This window comes from Taudactylus pleione, unplaced genomic scaffold (genome assembly GCF_031769625.1).
Source record: "Taudactylus pleione unplaced genomic scaffold, aTauple2 ptg001956l, whole genome shotgun sequence".
Taxonomy (NCBI): domain Eukaryota; kingdom Metazoa; phylum Chordata; class Amphibia; order Anura; family Myobatrachidae; genus Taudactylus; species Taudactylus pleione.
In genome coordinates, this window is record NW_028286352.1 from 2,686,378 (window position 1) to 2,706,924 (window position 20,547).

Below are 20,547 nucleotides of genomic sequence, written 5' to 3' on the forward strand. Positions count from 1 at the left end.
TCGTTGTATCGCTTTGATTCGATTTCTTTTTTTTTTTTTTCCCTTTTTTTCAAACGATACAATAAAAAGCAAGCGACCCATTTTAGAAACAGCAAAAAAAAAAGCTATGGGAACGGTTTGCCCTTCACAAAGATGGCCGCCCGTGTTTTCTTCTATCCCTCGCTCACCTCTATGGTTCCGTGGCGCATGCGCCGTAGCCCCTTTGCCGGAACACATGCTGACGAAATCCAGCGGCGGCCGCGGCGCGTGTGTGAGATCCAGGAGAGGCGGACGCGGCAGCAGCTAGAGACAGGTAGGCCCCCGCTCTCTGTGCTCCGGGGATGGAGGCTGCTGTCAGGGCGGTGGGCTTAGTGTGAGGCCCCCGGACTGCAGAGGCTATGAGCGGAGCTGGCCAGCAGCCCCATCCCAGCTGCTGCCTCCTGTGCCGCTGACTAGTCCCCGGTGATCAGCTTCATCACTATCCTCTGTGAGATGTGTGGCATGTCTGTGTGACTGGGTACAGTGTATGTGTATATATATATATATATATATATATATATATATATATATTAGTATGTGTGTGTGTGCCTGTGTGTAACTTTATTTCCCAGTAATTGGGGCTGGCTCTGAGTAGGGCTCAGCCACATCTGAACTTGCGTCTGGCCGCGCCAGCCAAGAGAGTGGTAATATCGTGCGCTGTCCATCATTGTGCGTGTTAGCAAGATTTCCTGCGTCCCTGTCGCAATGGCTAATGTGTTTTTCTGCGTCCCTGTTTCAGCCGCCATCATTCGCCTCTGGACTTGTACCAGCCCTGTGCTGAGCGCCAAAGATCCATTGGAAACAGTTGTCCGAACGCCTAAATCAAGCACAGAGGTCGGGCTACACTCCCGTCAGATGCGGCCGCTCTGCGCTTTAATACGCTCAACCCAGAAAAATGCACTTGATGCCAGTCCCCGTTTTGCATGAGATCTGTCACAGACGCAAACTACTTTAGACGCATTGGCACGCTGCGTTTTCTGAAGCATGCGCAGTCGGCTCGAAATCGGGGGAAATGCGCCTGCTTTTTTCGGTTATGTCCGAATCGCCTCCGTTGGTTATGATTGTTAGTGGACACATTGAGCTGCTCTCTTACTGGTTTAGCTGAGCGGAGCTAAAAGTGAGCAGTGTTGGACCCTGCAATGGATACCTACAGGAATGGGTGGTCCCTAGTGGGTTAGTGGGGGCTAAGTGAAGTTAAGGTTCCCTCTTAAAGCTGATGAAACGGCCGTATGAAAAGGTTAGCGGCTTCATCGCGCTCCTGTGCTCATGGTTCACTAAGGAGGTGGGTGCTTTGTACTTTTTCAGTCACCACTTTAAAATGGGCCTGGGAGGACCAATTATTGAGACAGACTTTTCAGTCCACTCGCTTTTCACCCTCTGCAGTGTCACACAACCCTGGCATCTAGGTGGGCAGGAGCTAGGTACCTCTGGGTGCTATTGAATCATTACATACTTTCCCCCTTTCATTTTAATCCAAAATAATAAAAAGGATTCATTTTTTGTTCTTTACACACCTCAGGTATAGTTGTATATACTTCTCCTAGAGAAATAGGATAGTATATAGTGGGATAGTGGAAGTTGCTTAGTCTGGACTATGCAGGAGCCTCCTTAATTAGGGTGGAGATCCCTGGACTCCTGAGAGAGCAGACAGTTCTCCCTCAGAGGTGCCTGCTTACCTGCAAGGAGGACGTGATTTTGTTTCATCAAGCTGCACCCACCTTAGTGAACCATGAGCACAGGGTAGAGCTTATATCCCTTTCGCGCTAGGGACCTGGAAGTGACGTCAGTGAAGGTGGATCTTTGCCCATAATGTCCATCTAAAGGAGAAACTTGTTCGCTCGCTACAAGATTTTTTCCCCCCTCTATGACCACGTGGATGGTAGGGAGTGACGTTGGGCAGTAACTGATGACGCGGGGTCCTCTCCATGAAGGGGATTTACATATTACCATGAGCACAGGGGTGCGATGAAGCTGCTAGCCTTCTCATATGGCCATTTCATCATGCAAATGCTGTCTGGATAGACTTATGGGGCAACATAAATGGCTTTCAATGAATGATGCTGTTTGACAAAATTAAAAGTTAGTATTTTTTTAAATCTTTTTTTTTTTTTTTTTTTTTTTTAATACTATCAGTCAAACTTTTTCCAGAATATAGACAAACCTGGGGCTAGAGAATTATGGGCCCCACACAAACTGTTGACACATTTAAATGTATTATATAGGGGACAAAGGGAGAGGAGGATCCGGAGCACAGATAGTCACTGCTATGATGGGTGTTGACATAGATTTAATCCACAGGAAGTAAATTGTCTTGAGTGGGAGGATATAGGTTTGTGGAGGGGCACTCTTGAGAGTCATAACAGTAATATCAAAGCACTCTGTCAGAGTATGAGTTAAAGCTTAATTTATTAATAATCTAAGGACGTTCTTGGTTTTAATTCATACCCGGACTTAGTGTCACTAAACCCAAGTGTACTTTTTCTCCTAGTCCAGGTCTCCACTTCCCATAAATTAACTGTATAATGCTGTGTTATTGAAGCGACCCTATAGCTGCTGTTTAACTACTACATATCCCAGTATGCCCTGCCACAGTTTTGCTACTGGGGTATGCTAAAACTGTGGCAGGGCATGCTGGGATGGTGTAGTTCCACAGCAGTTGGAGGTCTGCATGTTAAATACCCCTGGTGGAATGGTGATCATTGCTGCCTAATGGCACTGAGGCCTTGGGTTCAATTCCCAGCAAGACCCTAACTCTGTGGGGTTTGTATGTTCTCCCCATGTTTTTGTGAGAGTTTCCTCCAGGTGCTCCAGTTTCCTCCCATTATCCAAAAACATACTGGCAGGTTAATTTGCTTCTGATAAAAAATTAACCCTAGTGAGTATGTGTGTGTACATGTGGTAGGGAATTGAGATTGTAAGCTACACTGGGGCAGGCACTGATGTCATTGGCCAAATATTCTCTGTAAAGCTCTGTGGAATGTGTGTGTGCTATAAAAATAATTGTTAATATATCTATTTTTTTTATTTCTCTGTAAATTAAAAAAAATGTAACAATCTAAGGTATTATGAAAAACAAAAAAAAACAAACTTGCATTCTCTGCATTGTTTTCCAGGATGCCCGCATTAAGTTGTCGGTTTTACCAGCACAAGTTTCCAGAGGTGGACGATGTGGTCATGGTTAACGTCCGGTCCATTGCAGAGATGGGAGCCTATGTCAGCCTCTTAGAATATAACAACATTGAGGGCATGATCCTCCTCAGTGAGCTCTCTAGAAGACGTATCCGGTCCATCAACAAGCTTATACGCATCGGCAGGAATGAATGTGTCGTAGTGATCAGAGTTGATAAAGACAAAGGTGTGTAGTAATGATCACCCAGTTACCCTGGGTGAGTGCTCCTATTGTATATAGGCAGATTGTCATTGTTTTATAGGCTGTGTAATGCTATTGTCATGAGCGATATGGTTATGGAACAGCATGGTTGCACCGTAGTTAGCATTGTTGCTTCAAAGTGCTGCTGTCATGGGCTGGACTCTCACTAGGTCAGTGGAGTTTGTATGTACTCTCCATGCTTGTGTGGGTTTCCTTCCACTGCCCAAAATTAAACTTGTAGGTTAATTGGCTGGTGATAATAATAATAAAGAGAGACCCTAGAATGTGTAGAGAATGTAGAACAGGGAGAATATGTAATCAGTCACTGCGCCATTGGAGCGTACAGTGTAACTACACATCTCAGCATCCCCTCCAACAGCTACAGCATGCCCTAATAGCAAAACAGTGGCAGGGCATGCTGGAATGTGTAGTCCCACAGCAGCTAGAGGACTGCATGTTGAATACCGCTGAGGGAGACTGTAAACTCCAATGGCGCAGGGTCTTGTTACATATTCTCTGCACAGTGCTGTGTATTATGATGCTAGGGGGCAATTGTCCAAGTGTCCTTATTACAAAACCCTTTATACCCATGAGTGTTAAAGTACAGCTATTGTAAAATGAGTTTTTTCCCCCCTCTAAGAATACTTGTTTGTGATTCATAAGGGAAGATTCACTCGCTCTTTTGTTTTTCTCGGCTGTGCCCTTTTCCCACTAGATTGTAAATATCCTTTGAGCAGGGCCCTTCCTCTCCTTTGCTGTCACATGTGCGGTTATTTGGCTAGGTATGTCCCGTGTTAGTGAATGCTCTCTGTTCCCCACTGTCTGCTGCTGCAGAGCACAGTAGCGCCGTACAAATCAGTCGTAATAATTCAATTCAATTTGAAGCTCACAAAGTGCCGTCGGAATGAACTGGAAACGCCGGTAACTCCTAACATTGCTCCTTTTACCTCGGACCCCCCACAGGGCTACACAGTGTAAGGAGCAATGTTGCTCTGCTGTAATGATCTGTGATATGTACAATTGCTGCACATAGCAGATAATTGCTCCCCCCCCCTCTGGCTCTTCCGTTTCATGGCCATAAGCAGCGGGCTTCTGAATAAAGTAGCCAATAACAGAACAGTACAGTGCGTATAGACCGGTACAGTGTTTGTTATTACAGTGAGAAACCTCTCACGGAGTAGGACGGGTTACAAGTGTTTATATTTAGTTGGTAAAATTCATATATTTCTATTTTTTTTTTTTATTATTATTTTTTTTGCAGGATACATAGATTTGTCCAAAAGAAGAGTTTCACCAGAGGAGGCACTAAAATGTGAAGACAAGTTCACCAAATCAAAAACTGTAAGTATAATCCCTGCCCGTGTGTAACAGTTCGTGTGACACCATGTGTGATGGTATAGCGTTCATGCTAGGCTATTTCAGTGGGGCGCCGCGGTCTAACCGATTCTAAAATGAGATAATGCGCCCTGCCCTTAGAAGGCGCCCTGCTGATTACAAAAGAAAAAATAACAGCGCTGTGGACAACCCAAATCAGTAACTGTACGTGATTGTGGTAATATAAATGGCCAGTGCCAAACACAATATATTGAGAATGATGAATAATAAATAAATAATAAATCATGTATGTGTGTGTGTGTGTATATATATATATATATATATATATATATATACACACACGTGTGTGTGTGTGTATATATATATATATGTGTGTGTGTTTGTGTGTATATATATATAACATATATATGTATGTTTGTTTAAAAAACAATTATGCCATATGATGATCAATAAATATATCAATTTCAAAATTATATAATGTCAGTAACAATACATAAAAGATATTTATAAAATAGTAAACATAAAATAATAAATAAAAAATGACACTGATGTGAATTAAATCAATAATATTTGTATATTAAGAACACCACAATTAATAAAAGGTAGTTCTAACGGAATGATCCATCCGTATCCAATGTCCCTTGTCATGCAGACCAGAACGGAACATAAAGAAATATATTTGCTGACAAAACTATACCACTTAGACAAACTAATTGTAATGAAGAATTAACATTGCTTCTTATTATTATTGCTGCAAGTCTTGCACAGTTGGATATGGAGGGATCATTCCATTAGAACTACATTTTATTAATTGTGTTCTTAATATACAAATATTTTTGATCATTGTAATTTTTTATTTATTGTTTGTTTTAGGTTTACTAGTTTATATTTATCTTTTATGTATTGTTACTGACCTTATATAATTATTAAATTGATATATTGATCATCCTATGGCATAATTGTTTTTAAACATATATATATATATATATATATATATATATATATATATATGACTTACTATTTATTATTCATCATTCTCAATATATTGTGTTTGGCACTGGCCATTTATATTAGCACAATCACGTACAGTTATTGATTTGGGTTGTCCACAGCGCTGTTATTTTTTCTTTTTGTTTTTCACTTTGGTGCGCAACCTTCTAACAGCAGCGTGGAACTATATACCCCTTGTCATTACATTCGAGTATAGTAGATATCCTAAATTTCAGCGCCCGTGACTATAATCTCTTTTCTTGTCGGCCCTGCTGATTACAGCCCGACGTGGACGGGCTCGCGATGTCCCACTATGCCACTGTGCCTCTCCCTGTCCCCAGTGTCCTGCGGGGAAAGAGGAGGGCAGTGAGCAGAGAGTGAATAGATGCTCTGCACACAGCATCTATTCACAGTGTGGGGAGAGCTTGGGGGCAGCCCAGCATCTCCTGGGCACACCACCTAGAGGGAGGGAAAAGGGGGCATGACGCGAGCTGCGCCCTCTCGAACGGTGCCCTGTCCAATCAAGAGCCTCGAGTGAACACTAATGGTAACTACAAATCTTTTGGCATTGTAGTATGCAGTATATTGTACTGGATTAATATATGTTTCTGTAAAAAAGCTTGATATGGGCCTCTTCAGTTTAAGTCTTACATCTAATGCTGAATGAAACTCATTGTGTAGCGATAAAAAAATTAAAATTAGTCGTCGTTCTCCCCCCTATTCTCCTGCCTTTCCACTCTCCTGTAAATTTGCCTCTAACTTTTCAGTGTTGCCTTATTATAATAAATATATACCCCCTGTAATGTGATCAAAGGTGGATAGTTGGTACTGATCGGATTTAGTAACCATGTTCAATTCCTGGGGCTGAGCGGCGCTATGTCCAAGTGCGCTCTTCCCTGAAAGTTACAGTGCAGCAACATCGCACTGTAGCTTGTTTCTTGTCCACTATTAAAGCAGATTCTTGAGGCTGTTCTGGAATCAATGTGGTGTTGTGGAAACACAATTACAAACAGAGAAATGGTCTATAATGTGTTACATCATAATATAACACCCTAGTAAGGGGATTTATTTGGTTGATATATTAGATCTGTAAGCATACATGATTATAACTGGACCTTCTTAATTAAGACGTACACACGTGGGTTAAACTAATTGCTGATACTCTCTATTAAGCAGCCAATAATTTGAGAACATCTCAAACTGTCATTGAATTTAGGAGCATTATAAATTTAATAGGTACACAAAGGGACACTATCAAGTGTATATGTGACAAATATATAGGACTGAGCACACATTTTAATATGCTCTGTTATATGTAATATTGTATGTTTTGTATTTTGCTGTGTTTGCTTACCCAAGGGTGTATTTTAAGAATTATAATAAAGGTTATATTTTATTTTTATTATAAGTAATAGTGAACTCATATAGGGATTCTTCCCTTCTCTCCTTTTTTGAAATAATGTATAATGTCCCTGTGTAGCACCCCTTACCTGATCATTAATTTATAATAGCAATAGGAATTTAAGGGTTATTTGAGAATTCATGATGTTTTGAATATTAGTCCTTCGTGCGACCTTTCTTCCTTTCCCCCTTGTTTGTGTACTACACAATTGTCGTTCCGATGCGTCTGAATCGGGCAAATTGTGCAAAAAATCGGCTAGTGTGCAGGCACATTGTTTCCTCTTTAGACAACACAGAGTGAGAACTGAGGGACTGATTCAGAGCCGCTCGTAAGCGGCCGCTCGCTCGCTCCTAGCGATGTTCACACATCTGCGCATGGGTCATAATGCGCATGTGCCAACCAGTCATTGCGGTCGGAAATCGTGCGCTCGCAAAACAGCGAAGGCCTGCTAATTTGAGTGACAGAATGAGGCGTTTGTGGGTGGTAACAGGGGAAGGTGCTTGGAAACGGGGAGTGGAGATCCGAACGCAGGCGTGCCAAACGGTCAAAACGGGCGTTTAATGGGAGTGCATAATTAGTAAGGGAGTGTCATCGACCACGTCACTTGGTTGTCTTTTAGCCTGAACTGCTCGCAGTGATTGCGGGAAGTAAAACCTACCACAAGCACTGCGAGCAGTTCAGACGCCTTTCGATGTACTTGATTAATCTAATAAATAGCGAAGATGATGTATGATGCGAACGGCCAGGGGGCGTCTTTACAAAATGGCGAGCGCATGTTTCGTTCGCTCGCTCAGACATAGAGGCGTCAACAGACCGCAAAGAGCGAGCGCTCAATTTAAATAGCCGGCCCCTTTTTCTGAACGACCGTTCGCAAATAGCGTCAGGCTCTGAATCAGGCCCTGAGTACATTGCTTAACATGTACGAGTGATCCACTGTAATTGGCAATGACAGTGTGAGGTCAGTACTCCCTTTGTACCTCCACTTGTTAAAAAATAATGTACCCCATTTGTCAAATTTATTTCAATAAAAATCTCAATCATTTTATTTTAATATTTTTTAACCTGCACAACCATTTTACCAATAAATTAAAGTATTTTTCTGGGTGATCTTGTATAAAAGTGGAGAAATCTGTAAATATTTTTAAATGCTTTTGAAGGTTTCACTATCTTTTTAGAACTTATTCTATTTAAAAAAACAAAAACATTCGACGTCCATTATTATTGTTTCTTAAAGTTGTTTTTGTTATTTTTAAAAGTATTTTATTTTTGCATTGTTTGATATAGAGTGCTCATTCTGGAAAGGAGTTGGGGGAAAAAAACTGCATACCATACTGTATAAAAGTAACCCTTTATTTTGGCGTTACTGGAGACCATACCAGCTTTTTACACAGTATAAGTGGTGGAAAGAATTGTGAGCTATCCTTTATAACCGGCTTGCCTGTTATACAGTTTTTGCCATTAGAACATGGTAAAACTGTAGCAGGGCATGCTGGGATGTGCAGTTCCACAGCAGCTGGAGGGCCGCATGTTAAATACCCCTGCTTTATAGGGTACCCTAAAGGCAAGGCAACATTCCTCCTGCTTTGTAGAATATCACCTTTTGTGTAGGACAAGTGGTCCCATAAAAACCTCCATCCAAATCCCCAAATTGTTAGGCCACAGTCCGGTGCTTGTTTATAGAGCAATATTACTTGCCTAATAAGTTACTTCTAATTTATTTCCTACTGTGCATCTTTATTGATGGGAGCTTGCAGAAGGCATAAAATATTTTAAAATACCGTTGACAAAATATATCTAGTGTATCCATGTGTTTATGTATTACTAGATTTAAAATACCATTGAAGCCTTTTTGCTTTAATTATGTTTTGTTTTTTTAAATAATGTAAGCAATTGTAAATTAGTAGCATTAGTAAGTGGTTAATTATATCCCTGGAAAGTCCTACAAAGTACATGGGGCTGTTATAATTTGATAGTACACCACAGTAATTTGTGCATTAACCGTATAGGACATTCTAGTATACATTTCTGCTGCAGCCCTTCTCGGCGAATCAGGTCCCTTGAGACTTAGGTTGCTCCGAGTGTCGTCTTTGCCTGAACACGTCTGATTCGCAATTGGATGCGATAAATCGCTTCACAAGACTGCACTGATTAATTTGATATGCGACACTTTGTATATCTGAGTCTGCATCTTATACGAAGTGATACAACGCAGCGGGCGCAAAATTTTTTCACGCCAAGTTTCATATACAGAATCAGACGCACAGAAATAGACAAGTGTCGCATATGAAATGAATCAGTGCAGTCTTCTGAAGCTGTGTGTCACATTAAATTGCGACTAAGATAAAAAAGACGCTAGGGCGCAAGCAAAATCGCAATGAAATTATGCATGCCAGGGATGTCCAGCAAACGACTCATACATTACTCGGTTTTATCTTGTCTGTAATCTCAGGTTTACAGCATTTTACGCCACGTAGCAGAGGTGTTAGAATACACAAAGGATGAGCAACTAGAAAGTTTATTTCAAAGGACAGCGTGGGTGTTTGATGAGAAATACAAGAGGCCGGGATATGGAGCCTACGACGCATTCAAGCAGGCTGTCTCGTAAGTATATTTGTCAGGAAAGTTATGTCGCTAAGCTTGGTTGTAATTACTTGCATTTATATTCCCAATAACAAGCCAACAATTAACTTTTTTTTTCTCTATATAATTCAGGGATACGTCTGTTCTGGATGGGCTGGATTTAATAGAAGAGGAAAGAAGAGTTCTCATTGATAATATTAATAGACGTCTCACTCCACAAGCTGTAAAAATCAGAGCAGGTAATTGCTGCAATTTGCTATGAAGATCATTCCTTCAATCCTAGCAACAATTGCGTAATATAATTTTGTTTATTCTAGCACCCTGCTCCTATCGCAACCCGTGCAGTTCCTCTTTCCTGCCTGGGGTATCGCTCTCTGCTCTGGTGCTTCTAGCACACTCAGCTGCAACAACCTGCTGAGATACAGACCAGTGTGTGCTAGAATCACCACAGCAGAGAGTGACACCCCAGGCAGGAAAGAGGAACTGCATGGGTTGGGACAGTTGCAGAGTGCTAGAATGAACATCACATTTTACTTTCAGTGTATTAATATTTTGCGTAGAGATTTTTGACAACACAATTTCCCCATATCCGGAACGTCGTCATTCGTCTGTGCTGTTCCCATGTCCATGAAGACATTGGAAGAAATTTACTATGCAGCGCTTTTCAAAGTCACTGCATCTTCAGCAGATTCGGTCACTGGATTTAGAGGGCCAGTTACATTCAATATGAATCTGAAAAGCACTGCTTAGAAAATTTAGGCCATTGCCCCTGTTCTCACTGATACAATTACATGAATAGGCAGCTCACTGCCTCCCAAAAGATCTGCAAGCTCACCTCCTGCAATTCTTTGTGTGCCTCCATGCATCCTGATGATCTGATTGGCTGCAGGTAGTGTAACCTCTGACAACACAAGCAATCAAAGCAGCAGGTGCTGTCACCCTGGTCAAATGTACCCAAAAATCTATCTCCAGTCCGTAGATCACAAGCTCTTTTTTTTTTTGTTTTGTTAATAAGTTTTTTTTTTTCGTCTGTACTAATCTTTATTATATAACTAGCTGGAGTACCCGGCGTCCCCCGGGATTTTAAGAATGTTTGTTTACACATCATCCTCCAACAAACCTGTGCTTAGGCAGGCCTCACAAAAAGTGTGACAAACTTTCCCATCAGCAGTCCTAAGGTCTTTGAAGGAAGTAGGACCTGTAACGGTGTAAAGCAAACTTCAGAGATAGAAGCATTAAAAATGTGTTGGATGTACAGTGTAAACACGGCCAAGAGCTTCTGTTGCTCTGATACCAGGATGACCATCTACAGCGACTTCCTGTTTTCTGCGCAGAAAAACTTTGGGAGAAGCATTCCATGTGTAATATTTTGGCAGCTCACAGTACAGCAGGGTCCTTGCAAAGTCATAATTTGGACACAGTTGGAAGAAGGAAGTCACTGTTGTTGTGTAATTTGGTATAGTCAGAGAGCTGAGAATGCTGGGAAAGCCTGCTAAAGTTCTCTTCGATAATAAACATTAAGATCATGACAACACAAAACGCTCGCTCTGAGGCCCTGCCCATATGCCGTGAGGCCCCACAATGAGCGTATAGCAAAAATTGTGTTTTTACTTAATTAAAAATTAACAGTAATTTCGATTTCAAATTTTTTAGTTGCCTCCGTCGTGTTTTAATACGCTCGTATGTAAAATTTCACAATCTTCGCTTGAAAACTGTGGATTTGTATAGAAAGACAGAAGGACAAATTTTCGCTTTTATAGAGTAGAGAAGATAGAAAAGAAATAGTAGATAAGCTAAATCCTTTTCTAATTCCAGACCTGACCTGTAGAGGGCGAATGCTATGCAAAAAATGTGTTTTTTAATTAATTAAAAATTAACAGTAATTTCGATTTCACATTTTTTTCGTTGCCTCTGCCTTGTTTTAATAAGCTCGTATGTAAAATTTCACGATCTTGGCTAGTAAATTGTGGATTTGTTTAGAAAGACAGACGGAAGGACAGATTTTCACTTTTATATAGTAGATTACTTCTTGTGTAACATTATGCAAATCACTGGTGTTATAGATAGTGACACAGCAATTAACATAGTTCTTTGTTTTCGTCCTTAGATATTGAAGTTGCTTGCTATGGGTATGAAGGCATTGATGCAGTGAAAGACGCATTGAGAGCAGGACTTAGTTGTTCAACAGAAAATATGCCAATAAAGGTAAGGCACTTGTATTAGAAAGATGCAAACACTGGTGCACATGGAACTTGAAAAAGCAGATGTAAAGGTATATTATTTGTAGATATCTCTAAATAGATACTGTATATGAAGCATCCAAGGCACCGGCATCTCTCTCTAGGCCAGGATAAGCGCCCTGCTATAGTTCATATTTGAATCAGTGACTGGTTTAGTTCAGTCAGCTCTCACTGGCTTCTTGGCGATCGTATTATTCTGATGAGGAAATGGGTGTATTCAATTATCTGTACGTTTTATTTTAACGTTTTGTTTAGATAAATCTGATTGCTCCCCCTCGTTATGTGATGACCACTACGACCTTGGAAAGGACGGAAGGGCTGTCTGTGCTCAAACAAGCCATGTCTATCATCAAAGAGCGGATTGAGGAGAAGAGAGGCGTGTTCAATGTCCAAATGGAGGTGCGGTTTTATTATATTATTATCACAAGATAGAGACACTTGTGTGTTACATCCTCAGTACACTATGATTACAGTTCATCATAAGAGTAGTATGTGACTGTACATGTAAGTGGAAGAAATGTGCGCTGTATTACTTGAGGTTGTCTTGTATGAATGCAGATGTCCTGGGTGTGGAACTGTATAAAAAGTCATTCTGAATGTCGTTGTGCTGAAAGTATACCGATGTCCTGTCCGTAGATGGTGATTAATAGAAAATCTAACGAGGTCCATGTTACAGTGCTCAGACCTTCATGTAAAATGCACACATGGGCTAATAGAGGGGTGATGAATTTTGTCGGAGCCTGTACAACTGCGGCTGTTGTGATCAAGGTCTTTTATCTGAAGGGCCAGGAGTTACTTATATAACTTGGCTTGAACATTTTCATTAGTGTAGCCTTGAACAGTGTAGCATTTTGTACAACAATGTCTCTGTGTATTGGCCCTCAGTGACAGTGATATTTTCTATATTCCATTTTAAAAACAAAAATTATATTTCAGTGGCCAGGGAGCTCTATTGTGCTTAAAGATAGGATAATCATTAACCCTGTTACTGGTAAGGATGAGTGGGACTCGTACTAAGTAATGCGGGGCTGGTACTCAGTAATGCGGGGCTGGTACTCTGACCTGGGAGAAGGCGGGATTGATGACACCATCCCGTTGTGTCCACAATTATTTGGGTCCCCTCTTTCAAATAATTTTACACTTTTCGTACCCTTTACTACAGAAATAAACACAATAAAGGATAGTGGACCCCTCATTTGATGCTGTAGGTTTATTTTTTAAAATAGTAAGCCTAGCTGTGCTATCTTATTCCTACACATTTTATACATTTCATTCAAACACATTTAAAAAAAGAGAAATGATTATTTTTAAGTGCAGATTTTATTATGTAGAATCCAGATTTTTGCATACGTCTTAGCATTGGCAGAAAACTATCTGCTGGGTTTGCTACAAATCCTAATTAGTGTGTACTGCACACCCCCTGTAATAGGCGCATAAGAACCTACCTACTTGCTGGTCTGCATGGGCTGTATTTGCATGAACATGCCCCTTACTGAAGTTTGCCAATATCAGCACACCCCTTCCAACCCCGATCCTCCTCTCTGGCCATAAGTTTTGTTATATACCAAATGCATATGGGCCTGCATAGCCGCAAGTGCGCGCGTTTGCTCTCTGAGCATGTACAGAGCAAAATCACTGGTTCTTTAGCCCCATAGTGAGCAAATGCTCTGATATTACTAGTTCTCAGTAGTTTAATGGACTGTGGGGGAGATGTATCACAGCTTGGAGAGCGATCAAGTACAAACCAAGCAGATCCTAACTCAAAGTAGTGATTGGTTGGTACTTTATCTCCTCCTTATCTCTCTCCAAGATTTGATACATCTCCCCTTGTGTCCTCAAAGTTGACTCCACTCAAAACTTGAGTAACTAATGTGTTAGTGACGTCTCCACATTAAGAAATGAAGGTGCCCCTATCATTCGCCGGTACTATAACGATACAGCAGCCATTAGGTTTGCTCAGCAATAACTGATCTACAACTTATCTTTTCTAAATTCTACAAATCCCTAGTATCGATCTTGGACACATTTGTGGTAGCAGTACAGAACACGTAGTCTGGAATAACGCTGAGATGAACTTTTCTCTTTAGCCCAAGGTGGTAACGGACACCGATGAGACGGAGCTGGCCAGGCAGCTGGAGAGACTGGAGAAGGAGAACGCAGAAGTGGATGGAGATGACGACGCAGATGAAATGGAAGCAAAAGCAGAAGATTAACACACACAGAAAAATATAACGAAATCTCAGATCCTAAACCTCAAATACAAAAACAGGCCGTAACACACACACATTATTATTTTATTTTCTTGCCCCCTAAATTACATTTTTACTCAAATGTTCCAGTTGTAACACTTTATTTCGGCTGTACACAAATGACATATCTATTAAACCTGACTTGTGTACATCCTTTATCCACCGTTTTATAGTTTAATAAATCAGTGGGTTGTTTAATGGTCGTAAAGAGCTATTCAGTATTTGCAGGACAGGGATGTTTTATCAGCTGTGGTCACACCTGATCAATATTCTTAAGCCGGCTGCACATCAGCACAACGATGTATAGCCGGCCGATCCGATTGGCGACGGGACCCTGCATCAGTACAACGATGTATAGCCGGCCGATCTGATGGGTGACGGGACCCTGCAATAGCAAGTCCATACACACTTCCACGATGCAGGGGGCAACGACGCAGCATGGCAATGTACATGATACCTACTGGTTTGCCGTGCTGCACAGCCAACCAGAAGATGCCGCATCCGACCGTGGAAGCGCACAAATCGGGAATACACACTTAACGATAAGCACGATTTGTCGTTCCTATTTGCACGGAAATGACAAGTCGGGCCGATATCATTTAAGTGTGTACCCAGCTTTAGAGGCTCTAGAACATTTCCTGTGTGTTTGGTTTTATTTGGATGGAGTCACAGTTGTAGAGTCACATGAGACCTACAGATATAGGTCTTCTGTGTGCAAAGGTTCTTCCTGCGATATATTTTAGCAATGCATTTTGTCTCTGGATTTAATACAAATCTTTCATGGCAACTATAAAATTCTGTTGGAGAGGACCTCCACTTTCTTGGTGTGTGGTATTTAAGGTCGCTAGTTATGTTGACATGGTCAAAATGTAGGCATGAAAGCTTCATCATGTCTACAAGGGTAGCATAAGAGAATGTCGACCTAACATCCCTGGTGGTCCATCGGCCACTTATCTGTTCCCGATGAAGGATTTCACCCCATTCTAATGAATGTACCATTGCATTAAAGCAAGCCAGCATTGGCGGTGTCTACTGTCGCTGCACGCCATTTCTATACTTTGGTAAGTAATTACTCTCTAGTGGAAGAAGCTGCCTAATGCAATGAAAAATCATAGGGCACGTAGGCATGTGTGGCTGCATTTTTCCATCACTATATACACATAGTCACCAGAGCTTGTAGCTGAGTGTATATATCGTGGCTATTGGCCAAGTTGTCAGTATTTGTACACACCCATGTTGGTTTGGCCACACCCACACTGCACTGGTCACGGTTCCTCCCCTTTTCAGTATAGGCCCTTGATATACAGCCCCAGGCCAATGTGACCCTTAATCCCGGCCCTGATACACTTGGGAAAATGGGACTAATCTCACAAGTGCTGAATGAGGTATTACTGAATGTTTCATAGGTGTTGCTCAAAATTAAACCACTCAAGTAGAAAATATTAATCCTTAGAGAAAGTGTTGTAGTCTAGTTATGTTTTTAACTCTGTGTATCTTTCAAATGCTGCCTAACTGTGCGCTTTAGAACTAAATGTTGCAGATTATGTATAAGTCTTAATTACGTGTATTTTCTGCTTGAATGGATCTGATTCGGCATGAATACATTAAACCCAAAGACAAGGTGGGTGCTGCACCCAGCAGTTTCAATACCCAGTCTGTATGTCATCTTTCCGTGCTCTGCCACCCACTCCAGGAAATCTTTTTAAACTTACAATGACAACAATGTCCATGCAGCATTATTATCCTTTTTTCTTCTTCCTCCACTAGGGGGCACAGGGATGACACTGGGTATAGCCAGAAGAGAGTCTGGGCAAATAGAAGACAGAGGAACTTAGGTTGAGAACAAACCCCACTCAGGGATTTTAGACAAATACAGAATACAGAAATGATGGTACGTTGGAAGATAAGGAGGATACATTTTTGTACAATTCACAATCGGTAATTCCAGTTATATACTGTATGTGTTACCGAAAGTACACAAAGACAGTAACATCAACCAAGGCTTACAACATTTTTAATAGAGGGTATACAATTAATTTTAACGAACAGTTACTTTGTTTTTAATGATGTCCTTTCTACAAAGAATTGGGACAGCTATGGGCACCAGGTTCGCTCCGAGTTATGCAAATATTTTTATGGGGCAATGCGTAAATGATTGTATTTGGGAACACAACCCCTTCGGAGTGAACCTGGTGTCCTGGTCGAGATATATTGATGATGTCTTTTTTTATATGGAACGGTGAAAGTACCATTTTAGAGGAGTTTTTTTTTATCTATCTGAATACCAACATATTAAAGAATTTTCTTTCATGCACAATGCAAATTTGGTGGTATCAGAGGATAATCTTATACAAACGATGAATTACTCAAAGCCAACAGATTCTCATGCCTATATGCAAGCGGGGAGTTGTCGTCATGCCAGTTGGCTGAACTCAATTCCAGGGAGGCAGCTAAGATGACTAAAAATAAATTGTACTAATTCTGCGACATGGAAAGCAAGCCAAACTCCTAGCATCCAGATATTCAACACAAAAGATTGATGATACTATTGAAAAAATTAAAAACTTATCTTTTGAGTGGGCTTATATGACTTCTTTTAATAGCCAACACACAATTATAGAAAAATCTTTATGAAAATATTGGGGAATCTTGAAAAAAAAAGACCCTGTTCTTGGGCCTCAGCTCCCTCAAATGCCCAGGTACATATATAAGAAAGCTCGTAATATAGGTTCTCTTCTGGTCAGAAGTGCTTTACCCAAGAAGGAAAACACTATGGGCATTAAATCTACTGGATTCTTCAGATGTGGGACATGCATAGGGTGTAGGGCTATTAAAGGAGATGGACAAAGTAAGACAACTGAAGTGGCTATTAATGGCAAGAAGCTACTCGTGAAGGACTGAATTACATGAATACAAAACGTCATTTACGCAATTGAATGTAGCTGCCACTTATTTTATATAGGCAGAACCTTGAGACCAATTAAAGTTAGAATAGGGGAACACCTAAGAAATGTCAAAAAAGGGTTGGAGACCCATGCCCTATCTAACCATTTAAAAAAATATATTAGCAATACAGCTGATATTATACGTTTTATTGGTCTACAAAATGTTAAAGGGTACTGGTGCCAAAGGGATTTGGTGAGCCAGTTAGCCAAAGCCGAAATTAAAAATATATTTGAATTAGGCACTTTACACCCGGGAGGTTTAAATCCCGATTTTGAGGTCAAATGCTTTTTTATAGTGTTCTCTAATTTGTATTGTATTGCTCTGCACCTTAGTAGCTTCTTGATTTGCACTTTGGCACCTTGCACTTTCATCATTGCATTTTGACTCTGCACCTTTATGTCATATACCTCACTGTTTTTAATATAAATGCTCATTACAATGTGTCTAATATATGTTTATATATATATTAAAGATGTATCGGGTTAATACAAGAGTGAGCATCATTACATATGGATGCTTTTTCAGATACCTATATATGAATTGGACATTTTACATGCGAGATGAAACTCCCCTCTATCAGATGAAGAACAATGGCTTATGCTTATCACCATAGTTACCAACCGGAGGTGACGTTACGCCAAGAAAAATAACAAACGGGAGTTCTTAGGGGGATGTGGACGCCGTGGTTGCCATGATGTATCCGAAAGTAGTTTGACGGCAAACACAGTTATTGGCTCAGTGTGGCATAGGAGCATGGGAATTGTTAATCACTGTCTAGGGATCCAGTCACGCCAATTCCGCGGTGATTGGACAATGGGGTTTTTTAAGGGACTCGGGTGGGAGGGAAGTTTATTCACTTTGGATCTTACCTTGAAAAAGACCCCAGGACAGAGGTCAAAACGCGTTGGTACGGGGGCCACCAAGTGGCATCTGAAGGTTCCTTACCCGTTGATTGGAGCAGAGAGGCCAGTGCAGTGTCCGGAAACTACATGGTGCAATTACACCACATGCTAATGAGAACTGTCCGTTGCCAGTTCTTACCTTCACATGGTAATTGTTTCCTTTACAGCCACTAGAGGATACCCCCATGATATTTTAATGTATACATGTCGATGTTTTTGTATTAAAACTGTACTTCACTATATACCTCCTCTCTTATCTGTGGATACTGCATTGGTGTCCTATGAGGGAGGCACTTCAGTTGATTGGAACCTATACCAACTAAATATACAGTAGTAATTGGATTAAAACTGCGCACCAAGGGGTGAAAAACCTGATGGTGCGGACCGTGCTGCAGGTAAGGAAAGGGTTGTCGTTCTTAATAGCAATTCAATAGTAAACAGTAATACTGCGCACTACTCCTTGTGTGTAGTTGTACGCATGTATTTTAGTAACACATGATGGGTGGTATTAGCCAATATAATCAATAATGATAACTTTGTGGATCCTCCTCAAATATCTGAATGTCCTGTATCTTGACTGTTACAGACCGCAAGAGCCAGTAATTATCAAGAAAAAAATCTTTACTCATTTACTTGTTAATAAAGCGAAATATACATAAAATGAAATGATCAGTTGAAAAAAGAAAAAATAATGAACAATCTAATATTGTATGTACAATATAAAAAAAACAAAAAACAATAATGATAACAGCTTGATACATCCCCTTGTTTTAAACCATATTGTATCATATTATGGATTGAAACCATCTGTTGTAGTGATAGAATAGGGAGGAATCAGTCTCTGATGGGTGCTTTGATTATATTGGCTAATACCACCTATCAAGTGTTACTAAAGCACATGCATACAACTACACACAAGGAGTAGTGCGCAGTATTACGGTTTCCTATACCAACTAAGCCTTTGGATGTAATGTATATTTTAGTGCAAGTTGATGAGATTGCTTATAGTTTTGTTTAACCGCGCTATATAATATGTGATAGTCCTCACACTTGTATAGAAAAAGTGAGGTACAATGAACCCCCTATACCTTAGTATGTCAGGGTAGAGTAGAATAATGGGACAGTTATAAACTGACAGTAAAAAGTAGTGATTAGCGCTAGCACAAGTCACATACAAACGCAGAAAAACATTACATGTCTGCAATGGGCACTAATATCAGCTATATAGACCGAGGTGGCTGGTATGATATAGCGCTGTATGACTGGGCCCATGGGAGAGCTATACAGGGAGACTGGACCCAGGGTTTCCCGAAGACCTGCTTGCAGAAAATGGCCTCCGGACGTCTCTGAGGGGGCAGAGGGTGAGGGAGGAGCAGCTCAGGGATCACCAAGACTGCAGTGGAAAGGCACCCTCAGCTGGAGGAGGGGCTGAAGGGAGAGCAGCTGTTCCCCTGGCTGACAGTCCCCTGGCCATAATAATGTGTCTCTGTGCCAGTATATTTTTGCCCTGGTGGAGTAGTGGGTTAGCCAGTGTCCACATCCGCGCCTTCAGTCTGTCTCCTGAGACCGGAGGCAAGACTGCACTAAACCGCAGGTCCTTGTGAACAGGGTTCCGTCTTACCTGTCCCCTGGATTGCAGTCTGGGGAGTCTGCTAGCTGGCCCCCGTCAGCAGTACCTAGAACAGGCTTGGTGTCACAGTGCCGGGGTGATGGGGCGGCAGCAAAGACATCCGGAGGACAGTCTGGTGCTGCATGCCTGTTATATTAAAAGTAGAATATAAAATAAATCATAAAATAAAAGCTTGGGCTGCTTAATGCAGTCCCCTGTTATAATGGTGATCCTAGCTCCTGCTGGACACCAATGAAACTGAAGTGCCCTCAGGCTGTGGGCGGGGTATAAGGGGAAAGACCAGAGCATCCTGGGATTGAAAAGCTTTGCTGTTGGTGTCCGGTCCTCCAGGTCCCACCTACATCTCAATGTCTCCCTGTGAAGCCCTATGGACCCTGAAGAAGAAAGTTTGGTTTGCTCCAGGAAATTTAGGAAACAGAGGAAAGCAGGCAGCAAAAGGCAGTCTTTATCTGGAAAAAAAGAGGAAGGCTGGTAGCAAAAGGCATTGTTTCTCAAAACAAAAAGAAGGTATGCAGGAAAATGCCAGCAACAGGACACCTTGCTGAGAAGGAGAGGAAAGAAAAATGGGAAGGCGGCCAGCTACAGGCCACAAGGAGGAAAAACGGGAAGAGAGTCAGCAAGAGGTCGCCTTCCCCTGGAGAAGGAAAAATGAGAAGGCGGCCATCAACAGGTCGTTTGCCCCTGCAGGAGGAGGAAACACGAGAATGCGGCCAGCAACAGGCTGCCTTCCTTAGGAAATAGAGCAAAAGAACAACTTTCTCAGGAAAAATGAACCCAGCTAAAAAAAGTGTCCCTTTCACAAGAAAAAAAGGATAGCAGGCTGCAAACTGCATCTTTTTTTTTAGTAAAAGAGGAAGGTAGGTAGCAAAAGGAAGCCTTTCTCAG

General features: G+C 41.3%; 1 protein-coding gene across 2 annotated transcripts; it reads left to right on the forward strand.

Annotated features, from left to right (window-relative positions):
- The first annotated feature begins 184 nt into the window (after nucleotides 1-184).
- Nucleotides 185-14,342, forward strand: EIF2S1 (eukaryotic translation initiation factor 2 subunit alpha). Of its 2 annotated transcripts, none has more exons than XM_088465308.1 (8): nucleotides 185-292; nucleotides 3,132-3,373; nucleotides 4,650-4,729; nucleotides 9,565-9,716; nucleotides 9,828-9,934; nucleotides 11,803-11,900; nucleotides 12,191-12,334; nucleotides 14,023-14,342. In XM_088465308.1, the coding sequence occupies exons 2-8, from the start codon at nucleotides 3,133-3,135 to the stop codon at nucleotides 14,146-14,148; spliced, it is 948 nt and encodes a 315-aa protein (XP_088321434.1). In that variant the 5' UTR covers nucleotides 185-292; nucleotide 3,132; the 3' UTR covers nucleotides 14,149-14,342. The 2 variants fall into 2 exon arrangements, with proteins under 2 accessions (XP_088321434.1, XP_088321435.1); XM_088465309.1 differs by lacking the exon at nucleotides 185-292 and adding an exon at nucleotides 334-466.
- Nucleotides 14,343-20,547: the final 6,205 nt, after the last annotated feature.

Bases quoted from the DNA above. Each gene is read 5' to 3' on its own strand.
- EIF2S1 (XM_088465308.1), top strand. From the start codon at position 3,133: ATGCCCGCATTAAGTTGTCGGTTTTACCAGCACAAGTTTCCAGAGGTG. The intron at 4,730-9,564 runs GTAAGTATAATC...CTGTAATCTCAG, and splicing joins AGTTCACCAAATCAAAAACT to GTTTACAGCATTTTACGCCA. The intron at 11,901-12,190 runs GTAAGGCACTTG...CGTTTTGTTTAG, and splicing joins CAGAAAATATGCCAATAAAG to ATAAATCTGATTGCTCCCCC.